Below are 12737 nucleotides of genomic sequence, written 5' to 3'. Positions count from 1 at the left end.
AAACTGAATATATACCAACCAAGTAAATGTTATTTCACCAGATCCCATTAAATTGATTTTATGTAACAATTAGTTAAAGAAAGCATTTAGGCAGATTTTCTCTTTTTCTGTATGCCCTCTTGAAACTCCTGATGAATCCTGAGATGTGCATAGGTTTATGGATTTTTTTTCTCAGTAGGGAACCTTACCATGACACTGTCACTTAGAAGAACAATGTGAACCTGTCAGTGGCGAACACACTGTTGCTAAGATTACACGGAAGTGATTCATTGAACAGTTTCACCAATTATGATCAATCTGGAAAAAAAACATCAGAAGAATGACTTGATGTCCTTTAAAGGTTTGGTAACAATACAGACCGAAGGGCATCCGTCTGTATGCTGATGATGTTTTGGTGTTCAAACAGAAGTCTCCTCGTCACTACAACATTTCTGTTGCATTAACAACTCGTTCATCCTTTTTAAAAATGATTACATGTACAGTGTGTTGTATGTGACATGTAAACATAAATACATTTTATGTATAACCTGATATTATCTGTTGTTTATCAGGAGAATGCGTGCGCTCGCTGTATGCTGAAAACTTGTATCTGTTGTCTGTGGTGTTTGGAGAAGTGCCTCAACTATCTCAATCAGGTAATACTCCACCCTCTTCTCTTCTCTTCTCTTCATTGATATGATCATCTCACCATGTCTGGTTTTATTTCCCAGAATGCATATGCAGCCACAGCCATCAACAGCACCAGTTTCTGCACGTCTGCACGTGATGCCTTCGTGATCCTGGTAGAAAACGCGCTGCGAGTCGCCACAATAAACGCCATTGGAGACTTTGTGCTCTTCCTGGGGAAGGTGAGGCGGGAGCTTGATTTTTCATTTTTCCTGCCAGTTTGTGCTGCTTTGGAGGAAGGATCTTCACTTTGAGTGTGATCACCTAACTGGATGTTGCTGTAAGAGAGCTTCGAGTGCTCAGCTACAGCAGAAAAGCACTATATAAGAACCAGTCCATTTTCCTTTTACAGTTCTGTGGGATTAAGTTCAGAATTTCCAAAACATTGACTTTAAACACTTTTACTGGTCCTGTGAAATGAGATTTGATGCCATGCCTAAATGTTTTTTCTATACTATACGTATACGCCAGTATAGGTGGGGAAAGGAGCTATTAGCTAGCCAGATCCAGAAACAGTGCTATTATGTTCATCTTCCTTCCTTTTCTTTGTATTTGTTTTTTAGCTGTAAAATCTAGTGGCAGGGGGGGCTTTCATCTTGGCTTTTGTCCACCATTCTCCTGTCACTCACAGACAGATAAATTTCTAGCTTACAAACACCCCAGCAGAGCTGGAGCTGATGTTGACTTGTAGGTTACCTGTCTAAGGTGTTCTCGGGAGCTCTGTTGCTTTTTGTCTTTAGTAGGAAAAAAGTAGCTAGTGAACTTTGAAGCATCACGGCATATGGACAGTGGATTTCAGTTTTTCTTTTCCCACCTGTCATCAGTTTATTTGAATATATCTCCTCAGATCCTGATTGTGACGACGACGGCGTTCGCTGGAGTCCTCCTCCTGAACTACCAGCGGGATTACGCAGAGTGGCTGCTGCCGCTCATCATCGTGTGTCTTTTCTCCTTCCTGGTGGCCCACTGCTTCCTGTCCATCTTTGAGATTGTGGTGGACGTCCTCTTCCTCTGCTTCGCCATTGATACAAAGTACAACGACGGCACTCCAGGGAAGGAGTTCTTCATGGACAAAGCTCTGATGGTGAGATCTTTCGTCTGTCTCCCTCAGAGCTCGGTGAATTTACTAAAAGGACTGATATGGTAACATTCAACTCTGAAAATATGTTAGTGTAATGATGACCTGCAACAATGTTCCCTCTATGCTGCGCGCATGCGCAATTGCGCACTGCTGGCACAGTCTCTGCGCACAGAAAATCTGCGTTGTGTTAAAACTTTAACAATTCTGTTTTGCAGTGTTAGTCAGTAAGTGACTGACTGCTGGGATTAGAACGATGCCACCTTATCCCATAGTCCAGCCAATAATGCGATTCACATTCGTATATACGCAGCTAATCAACGTCGTTGACAGGCTATGACAGCGTCCTTATGTGCCGACACCGGTGTTTTAGCTAGCAAAGCAGCGTGGCTGATGTGGAGTGAAGCCATGTTAATGACAACGTGGAGATGTGAGCAGGACAGACGGAACAATTGACGAGAAAAGTGTGGACTTTATACCAGTTTTTAAATTGTGTTGATAGACCAGGTAAAACCAGTTATGATAAAAATATATGCAATGTTTGGTTTTCTTCCTTAATACTATCGTTGTTTATATTTACGGCGTTTTATAAGGAAAACGCTCGAAAGCCTGTGAGCAAAAACAAAAACAAAAACATGGAGGAAGAAAGGCTCTTGGCTCTTTCAAAGGAAGAGTACCCAGCCACTGGTACAGATATGTAGACGACACCTGGGTCAAAATCAAGACACAAGAAGTGGAATCCTTCACTGTGCACATTAAAAACATCAAGTTCACCAGGGAAGACACAAAGGACGACTGTTTGCCTTTCCTGGACTGCGCTGTGCACATTGAAGAGAACGGCAACCTCAACATCGAAGTTTACCGGAAGCCCACACACACGGACCAGTACCTCCTGTTCGACTCCCATCACCCTCTGGAACACAAACTTGGGGTAATCAGGACCCTACACCACCGGGCAGAACATGTTCCCTCTAAGCCTGAAGGGAAAAAGAAGGAACACACACATGTAAAGGAAGCACTTAAAACATGCGGTTATCCTAATTGGGCGTTTATCAAGTCAGCAAAGAGGCACAGAAAAGAAGATCAGACACCAGCGAAGGAGGATAAGAAGGACAGACGCAACAACATTGTCATCCCCTATGTAGCCGGTGTATCAGAGAAACTCAGGAGGGTTTTCTCCAAGCACGACATCCCAGTGTACTTCAGACCCAGCAACACACAGACAAAAACTGGTTCACCCGAAAGACAAAACTCCAAAACACAAACTTAACAACGTGGTGTATGCTGTACAGTGCAGCGAGGAATGCTCAGACCTCTACATTGGAGAGACCAAACAGCCACTTCACAAGCGCATGGCACAACACAGAAGAGCCACCTCCACAGGACAAGACTCAGCAGTCCATCTGCATCTTAAGGATAAAGGACACTCTTTCGAGGATGCCAATGTTCACATTTTGGACAGAGAGGACAGATGGTTTGAAAGAGGAGTGAAAGAAGCCATCTATGTCCACTGTGAGCGACCATCTTTGAACAGAGGCGGTGGTTTACGACACCAACTGTCTGCCATCTATAATCCAGTTTTGAGATCCCTTCCCAGACGCCTTAACGCCCACTCACATCCTGGGCCATCTGACCTCAGGAAATCACATGATAGGGTGGGGCCAGGTTTCACAATGAGCTCACCCGAAACCCTGGCTGATTGTGACCCACACCCGCTTTCACACCTTGGCTCATGTGATTAGGTAGAGGATCATCAGGGGTCCTTTGTCCCTCTTTGGGGGGAAACTCCCACTGGGTTTAAATCTGGGACTCTCCACCATTTGACCTTAGAACTGAAGAAGCTTCTCGGATGAGAGGTGAAACGTCTTGAAGCAACTCAAAGAAGTCCAGACGCTCCTTAGACAAGCTCCTTAGACTACTTTCAATAGTGTTAACATACTACACAGGTCATGAACAAGAATTTTTAAAAATTTTCATTGTAAGTGGGCTAAAGCAGTTAATTAAAAGTAGTCTAACATAAATGTAAATGCTGTAATTTGATTATTTTAATAAACCATGTAACTTGGATGGATTTGATGCTGGCATGACCACAGTGCACACGTCTAATGTTGCTCCCAGTGGTCCAAGGGACCGCTCAGGGAGTTTGTGTGTTCGCTCAGACACACGAAAAATTAGAGGGAACATTGACCTGCAGGTGTCAGTTCAAGAAGGGGAAGTTGTTTGTCGTAGAATCTCCAGTTTGCAATTCATCATGGGATGTGTAGTTCCTTTATTGTTAAACATAATTATGTTCAAAATAAAGTTCTGATCATGATTCCTAATAAAAGGACTTTCTTGAATATCAATGGGGTGCAGTGTTTTAATGTGTTTGGTCTTTGTCCACCTTTCTGTGTTCCTGCAGGAGTTTGTGGAGAGCAGCCGGCGGTTGGAGCGTGCTGTGGAACGTGGGCGGAGTCGGGTGAAGGAAGTGGCATCAGAAGGGGCGGAGATCAAGCCCATGGTGAGTGACAATGACACCAGAGGGGGCGTGGTCAGGCAGAAGAACTCGTTGGAGGCGGCATCGGTGGGTCCAGACTGGGGTTGTGACGGGGAGTGGGAGGAGCATCAGGAATTCCAGGTGTACTACCTGTTGGTGGGAGTGCTGGTGGACTGGATGCTGATGGAGCAGAGTGACTTTGTCCTCTGTCTCAGCGAGGACGTCGTCCTCTTCCTGTGTGTCTACCTGCCCACCTCCACTCTCTTCCTGTTCGTCAGCCTGCTGAACACACCAAACCCCGCCCCCTCTGCCCATTCGCATGTTAAATCAGCTGCCGTAAACACTGTGTGCTAACCTATACATGCTAACTGATGCATGTGGTGACTCAAGCATGCTGACTGGATGGCCCACTGACGCATGCAAGCCAAACCCATTTACATCGCCGCCATCATCACCATCATCATCATCATGCTGGCTGCTTCCTCAGAGACTAAACTCCTACTGACTTTTTGTTTGTAATCTATTTATTTTTTACTTTTGTAATTTTTATATTTGAAATATTTTTTTTTTATAAATGTGTTGATGTTTTGTTGCTGTTTGAGTGAACTTCTGTTCAGCCTTATTTTCTCACTGTGGTGCTTTAAACAAGAAGAAGGACTCAGCAGATGGTAAGCTGCAGCTTCAGGTTCATGGTTCAGTCTCAGGCTCTCTTTATGCTTCTGTGATTCTGGTCCTGTCATCACATTTTTAGATATACTACCTTATGATTGGAGAAAAATTATGTAAACTGAGATGCAAACTCTGCTCTTCCCTGCTGATCAGAATTATCGAATAACCAATAAAATTGGAACAGACGTAAGACAGGTTAGTTAATTTTTAAAATATGAATCAAAAATGTTTACAGAGTTCAGTTTATGGACCATAGATTTAAAAACAATCTATTTTTCAGGAGCTGATTGAGGTTAACTAAAGGTGGTTTTTTGAAAGATGCTTTCTTCTGGGTCCTAGCTTCCTATTTGGTTTCAAAGAATGATATTTCATCACTTGAACTCATGTCCCTCATAGTTCGAGCAGCTTAGGAAGAGCTAGGTCTGACTCAGAAATGAATTCTAAAGGGTTCATTATTTTCCCCACCAGATGTTTGCTCCTGGTAGAGTGAGACGAATTAAAAAGCAGAAACCAGGTGGTTGTCACATCCTGTATGTTTGTCCTTCAGCGACCCCCAACAATCAACCAAAGAAAAACTGCAGAGAAACAAAAAACAACCAAATCTAGAAGCGCAGCAACAACAGAGAGATGCAAAGGACCACTCCAGCTCTTGTAGGTTTGTGCAGATTGTGTTTCAGTTTGTGAAAAATCCCCAGTATTCTGTCACAGTAGTAACAGCACTGGAAAAATAGCTGTGGTGGATACACTTTACCCTGAATCGCTTCTAAAAGTTTTGCAGAGTAGTTTAAGGATAGCTTTTCCACTCTGGAGCCAAACAGCTAAAATGGCTATTTTAACTGTTATAACACCAGTTCATTGTAATACCGTAACGTCAAAAGCCTACAACTTTAAAAAAGAGGTCCAACAATCAGACAAAACTTTTATGAACAGCACTTGGAGATGATGGAGAGGAAGAACTCCCTTTTAACAGGAAGAGACCGCCAACAGAACCAGGCTCAGGGAAGGATGGACTGTCTCGATCAGTTGGAGGTTATTTGGCAGCTTCTAGGCTAATCTTTTACAAATATAACACTAAGTTCCTTCAGTTAGTCTTACAGTGAAGCCAATTTTGCCTAAAAACTATCATTGTTTTGCTAATGGTTGCTCAGTTTAGAATTTATGCCAGGAGGTCGTCCTTTGGTGGCAATAGCTGCATAGATCTTACAAGTGTTTGTAGACAAAGTGGTGGTTAAAGGTGATGCTATCTGGAAACTACTGCTTGTATGAAGCCAGATATCAGAATGTAAGATATAGTAAATGGTGCTGTAGTACTCGAGGAAAGGGGTTTTACCACAACATTTACCCCTTTTAGCTCTAAGTCCATAGGGCCCCATTTATTCTAAGCATCCCCATGAGCGTCCCCATGAAACAGGATGCCCAGAGATTGGAACTCTCATGGAAATAAGGGACCAACTGAAGAATTGTTACACCCCTAATAATGATGATGATAATAATGATAATAATATTAAAAACTTTCTGTGCGGAGTTTGCATGTTCTCCCCGTGTTTGCGTGGGTTCTCTCCGGGTACTCCGGCTTCCTCCCACCGTCCAAAGACATGCAGCTTGTGGGGATAGGTTAATTGGAAAATCCAAATTGCCACTATGTGTGAATGAATGTGAGTGTGAATGGTTGTCTGTCCCTGTGTGTTAGCCCTGCGACAGACTGGCGACCTGTCCAGGGTGTACCCCGCCTCTCGCCCTATGACAGCTGGGATAGGCTCCAGCGCCCCCCGCGACCCTGAAAAGGAGAAGCAGAAGTGAATGGATGGATATTAAAAACTTTTAAGTGAGTAACTTAGTGAGAAAAACTAGGAAATAAGCAAACCCTGCTCCAGCTATGTGGACCTGACTCACCTTCATCTCCCATTATGCTCTGCTCTCTCGTCCATACCCTGTGTGACTGCCTGTAATGTGTAATGACTTGTGTTAACCATATGACCGTTTTGCTGTTTCAGGCTCCGGGGACGAGTTCAGCTTGACCAAAATCAGCCAATGGGACTTGTTAAAAAGAGACATTCCAAATGTTTATTTTTACCAACGTGTAACATGTTTACTATGGTTTCACTCCAGGGAAAACAATATTTTAATAAGAAACTGTAAAAAAGTAACAATGTAATGAAGCACTTTATATTGAAGCGCTGCAGATTTTAAACCGGCTGATGCATTTTTTCGTAGTGATGTCCTTTTTTATAAAACTCACCCCAACTCATCGCTCACTCTTCAGTTCCTAACAGTTTTCAGCCACTTTTCCGTTTTTTGTCTTAACGTTTGTTTTGGAGACGACCCGCGCATCGCGGAAAACAGCTCGTCAACCAAGTCATCAAAGGGACGGGGCCTGTGGACAGGCGGAACAGCAGCCATAAAACTCCATTTATTTGGTGGACGAGATCTGTCCAGGTCATACCGAGGCTGTCAGACTCTATGTGGGATGGATCACCACGAGTGTGCGTTTTTTGTTTTTTCTACCGTAGTTACTGCTACAACCTGCAAGGTGTGGGTCATGAGACCAGTCATGTGACTCCTTAATGCAGCACCTTCAGTTTGCTGAAGCCTGAAGTTCTCCTGCAGCTAGGAAGGACAACAGAGCTTGTGGAGAAGACGGGGTTAGTGGCTCTTTTTTAAATCCACCAGACTTGTTTGACAAAAACAGGGATTTTTTTAACACTGAAAATGAGTGTTATTGACCTATTTGTGTGACTTTTGCTTTTTAATGCATTAGTTTAGGTCCGAATTAATGCATTATAACACCAAAGTAGCACAATATTACAAACTATTCAATTGTGGCAACAGTAGATGAGTAACTCCTGTGTTCTTTGAGGTAAAATTACTGTTTTGATGAATGGGGTCTGGTGGAGTGTAACAGCTTCAGTTACTTGTTTAAGAAAAGCTGTTTAATATGGGTAAAGTGGAGAAAATCTTGTGTACATAGCAGCTCATGGTTCTTGTTTGTGCATCTGCTTGTGGGCGTGGCCTTCTGCCACCCACTGCAGATAACATATTGACTGTGAACAGTGGAAAATGATTTTAAAAGGTTTCCTGACTGATAAATCAATACATTTGAAATCACGCTCTTTTTAAAAAATATCAATCAGTCATTTCAAACACCAAGATATGTATTGTGCATTGCCTAAACATATCAGGACAGAATCTTTGATGCATATCAGACCTATAAATAGCCTATAGAAAACTGTCTCCATCAGTCACATGACTCTCACCTCGTAGGCTGTAACAATCAGCCGAGTCCCCTTGTGGTCGGGGCTCAAAATGGTTTACTGGCGTCAGAGACGGATGCTCCAACAAACAATCACCCGGATCCCACTTCCTGTCCAGAGCCGAAACCGCCGTCTCTGAAACGGCCACAAATCAAATTGTTGTTTCCATTGAGAAGACGGTGGGAGATGTGACGGCTGAGTTCAGTCAGCAATAAAAAAAACTGCATCATGTGACCACATCAACAACGACAACAAGTCTTCCTGCTTCCTTTTGTTCAACATGTTCCAGGTTCAATGATTAATTTCGCCTCAGGCAGGAAGTCCGACCAATGGCTCGACTGTCAGAGGTTTAATCTCCTTTTATTGTTCAACAAGGCAACTCATTGGGCAACCTGAGAAAGAAAGGTTGCCCAAAATGTGAGTTTGAGTTATCAGAATGTCTTGAGTCAAGTGCTGAAGAAAGTGAAACTTTTGATTTGAGAGCAACGGTGCTGCCGAGGAAACTGCTCTCCTGGTTGGCCAACATGTTGCCTTGTTGCACTGCAGGTTAAGCTGTGTGTGAGGCTGAATCCAAGCGTCCTTCCTTCAGACTGAAATACAGACTTAACCCAGATAGCAAACATGTCTGGCCTTATCTGGGCACTTTGGGGACCTACAGCTCAGTTATGTTGTGTAGACTGAACACTCCTATATCATCCCAAATCCTAAATCATTATGATGATCTGCACATGAGTACCTCCCATTGGAAACCAGGTTCAAAATGGAGGGAAATTAATAAAGGTTTAGAACCTAATTAGTGCTGCAAATAAAATCCTAAAATTTCCCACACCAAAACTGAAGCTCAGAACATTTGGACAGTCAGTTAGTACAGAAACCTCACAGCAGCCATATTATTGGTCAGATAATTGCATAAAAATGCTCCAACAAACACGGTGCAGAGGTCCAGTTCTAACTCCAGTTACTTGAGGTGAAGCCTAGCAGACAGCTAGCCGCTACAGTCAGCTGTATCACTATCCAGCTGTCAGTCAAAGAGACCACACCCCTAATTATGCAAACTTCAAGCCTTAATATAATTTAAAGAGGTGAGTTATAAAAACATTCTTGACCTGTAGACGTGTTATGAAGGTGTAAATTATCTATAGAGACAAAAAACGTTTTTATATAAACTGTAAACATGTTTATTTCTGCTGTAAAGTTTTAACATGGGGGTTTATGGGGACTGACTCACTGCTGGAGCCTCCGGTGGATGTTAGAGGAACTGCAGCTTGTGGGCACTTTACCATTTGCATCAGTGGAAACAGCAACTTTCATTCACATTATTCAAAAAATGTTGCCTTTACAAGCTGTTTACAGTAAACTGAAGCTGAAGGTGTTTCCATGGAGACATCCTAAGGATGAAGTCTGGAGTTTGGACGTTCTCTGGGTTCAGTCAGTTTAAAGTTTGTTGTGTTCAAACATCGACCTGCTGACATGTTTCTGGTCTGAGTCTGTAACGATGAACATCTGTGTGCAGTTTAACACTTTTTGTTCCTGAGATGTTAATGGGCGCAGCTGATTGGCTCCGACCGGCGGTGTTTAGGCTGCGACTGTTCCCATCATGCACCTCGTCTCTGCCAAACACCTCCTTCACTTTGACAGATAAACCGCTCAGAGAGGCCAAACTGAGGAGCGTCTCCTCCAAACAAAAACAAAACAACCCGACAGATTCACAAGCTGTTGTGGAAAATCTCTCCGTGTGCAGAAAACTGGACCTCAGTCTGACATTCAGCTTTCAATTATTAAGCGCATGTGTGTGAAAAAGCAGCGAGGCCGTGGTCGCCGCACTCGATGCTCTGAGCATGTTAACTAATTGCACTAAAGATGGAGTTCATTCATCACTGACGTCCGTTTGAATTAGCTGTAAAGTATTTTAGATGAACAGTGTTCGTAGCTCAGATATTACCACACACACTTACACTCTCTCACACACACACATTTATTCATGTTTAAACGTCCCAAAAAGAAAAAACTAAGAGCAATCAAAGGAAATATTTAACTCCTGCTATTCAGATACACTTAGATTAGTTTGGACCATGTGACTGCTGTCGCCGGGCAGATTAACTTGACTGCAGATTAACCTGGAACTGAGAAGTTTCATTCCAACATCAGAAAAGTCTGATCATTTCAAGTATTCAGTTAGAATTTGTACAGACACTTATATACAGGACTCAAATCAATTTAAGGGGTGTGTCTCCTAAAACACAAACAGACTTCACTTTGGGGTATTTTTGTCCAGACATCTCTACAGAATTGTTTTAATTAAGAAACTTTAGAGGGTGTTCTGGCGTGACCGGCCTGTTTAAGGACTTTATGTGAAAATCATGAACTAACAAAGCAAATTTGTTATTTATTTAACTCTATTTCTTCTTGGAATGAAACATTTCAGCTCCTCTTCCTTGTCTGCTGATTAATTATACGTTTCATTTACCATTATCCATCCAGTCGGCACGCAGAGGTCAAGCTGCTGCTGAAGGTATAGGGTCAGCAGGTGAGCTGTGGGTTAGTGACACTCCAATCAGAATCTTTGTATCGACTGACTTATGCAGCGTTGTCATAATCAGACTGCTTTTTTTTTTCCAGTGGATCTTATTGTATTTTTTTATTTAAACACAGGGTGCATCTAACTTTAAGGTCAAATCTGTCAAATTTGCATAAAGAAAACAGCTTTTAAAAAAAGAAGCATCAGTTTGAAATCACACAGGTAAAAACACAAAACACAAATTTAAGGCTGATTTAAGTCAAATTCTGTCTCGTCTCAGAAGGTAAAGAATGTTTCCAAAACCTGAACTGAGCCCCAGATCTGTCACAAACGTGACCTGGTGTTTGTGATGTTTGAGCTGCTTGTAGCTCAGTGAGATTTAGGTTACAGCCTATGTGAAAACATTTCACCTCTTCTTTAAAATAAAGTATAAAAACTTCATCGTTACTGGAGGGTTATCAGGTTGCATCTCGTCTTTCTACTTTAAGAAGTTTAGAATGGGTTAGCTTTGAGTCTCGACAAATTTGACCAAACTCACAAAAACTATCCAAATACAAAGTAAATTTCATGTATGTTTTTTTTTTTTTTTTTACTTCACAACATTGTTTCAGTTCATCACCATTATTTTTTCCCAAAGATTTGCTTTATGTATTTCAGTTAACTAAAGTGTTTTTTCAGGCTTTAGTAATTATAATAAGTGGTCTGAACAGGAGGTGGGTGGGGCTACTGTGCCCTACGTCATACAGCTTCAAAAGAGGAAAACAACTCTTTGAATCTAAGCCTTTAGAGTGGCAACCTGAGCTTTTGGCTCACAGGGATTACTTGAGAAATTCTTTATTTGAAACCTGTTCAGTATGACAGGAAATAACTAAAAGCAGAAGAGCAGATGTATTCAGGACGACTTCCTCTTGTTTGATAAGATAAGATAAGATAAGATAAGATAAGATAAGATAGAACTTTATTAATCCCTCGGGTGGGTTCCTCTGGGAAATTCGATTTAATCCCTCCTTTGAGCTGGTTCTTTGAGTTTGTGTGACCAAGGTTTTAGGTGGTCAGTAGTATTTCACAGAACCTGAAGAGGACGGTTAACCTGCCCCCGTTTCTGCATGCCGCTCTTCAGGTGTGATATCATATCTTTGGTATTTGGAGATCTCGGCAGTCACAGCTAAAATGGTCTTATTTATTCTCCTGTGAAGTTTATAGGTCCATTTGTCAGAGCCTTGAAGTTGTTTCTTGCTTTTTATCCCTCAGCCATAAAAGGTTCACCTTTTAGTGACCTGAACTTCAATGTGAAGGTCAGAGGTCAAGTTTTCTGAAAATGTTGTCGTAGGTGCATCTGCTAGGAGGCTGGGGGTAGCACTTAAAACTTAACAACATTTTAATAACATGTTTGCATATTCTCTCCCGATTATTAACATCTCAACCCAGACTACTCTGATATTTTCTTAAGAACATCAGTGGTCAGTTTGATATAATATCCTAAAATGTCCATTTGTATTTTTTATCGATTTTTATTACCCATAACGGTAAAAAGAATCCCAAATCTAGCTCTTTAAAGTTTAAAGACTTGCAACTTGAGCCCACCTTTAAGTCTGTGCACAGCTCTTTGAGTAATCCTGTTAACAGACCAACCAAACCAGTTACAGGTTATTTATTTTTATTCAGATGTGATTTTCTGAGCCTTGGCAGTGATCTTTCTTTAACATTGGAGTGTCTCTAACTCGTCCTCTACATGCCACCCTTCTCACTTCGGTTGTAGGTTTTAAATAAGGCAATCTGAGACTGTTTGCCTGCTTCCTCGGGCCCGGATCGGAGCAGATGAAGGGCCGGTGTTGTAGTAAAGTTGCATGTCCATGTGTCCCAGCTCCGTATTGCAGCGCGTCGTCTTCGTACGGTGTGAATAATCTGCTGTTAGATCCACAGCACTAAAAACTCTGACGTCTTTGTTTCCTTCGGATGTGACTCTTTGTCTTCATGAGGGACGGCTTCATAGCAACAAGAAAAAGTTAAGACTTTAGGCAACACAAGTTTAACTGTCAGGTGTAACACTAGTGTTTGTTTTCTCTGCAGTACGAAGTG

General features: G+C 42.1%; 1 protein-coding gene across 5 annotated transcripts in view; it reads left to right on the top strand.

The window, feature by feature from the left end:
• Window positions 1-10755, top strand: part of slc44a1b (solute carrier family 44 member 1b) — a 30118-nt gene extending 19363 nt beyond the window's left edge. For 2 of the 5 annotated variants that reach the window (XM_042221729.1, XM_042221730.1), the window contains exons 12-15: window positions 552-635; window positions 711-848; window positions 1514-1750; window positions 4146-5488. In XM_042221729.1, the coding sequence (XP_042077663.1) occupies window positions 552-635; window positions 711-848; window positions 1514-1750; window positions 4146-4574 (888 nt within the window). In that variant the 3' untranslated portion in view covers window positions 4575-5488. Of the gene's footprint in view, window positions 1-551; window positions 636-710; window positions 849-1513; window positions 1751-4145; window positions 5545-6883 lie in introns of those variants that run through there. The other 3 variants (XM_005924034.3, XM_005924035.3, XM_005924036.3) reach the window with 3 other exon arrangements.
• The last annotated feature ends 1982 nt before the right edge of the window (window positions 10756-12737 follow it).

The sequence above is a fragment of the Haplochromis burtoni genome, unplaced genomic scaffold (assembly GCF_018398535.1).
Source record: "Haplochromis burtoni strain Fernald_Lab_line unplaced genomic scaffold, NCSU_Asbu1 Contig_73, whole genome shotgun sequence".
Lineage (NCBI taxonomy): Eukaryota > Metazoa > Chordata > Actinopteri > Cichliformes > Cichlidae > Haplochromis > Haplochromis burtoni.
The sequence above is the reverse complement of the archived record's forward strand: the minus strand, read 5'-3'. Positions and strand labels throughout refer to the sequence as shown.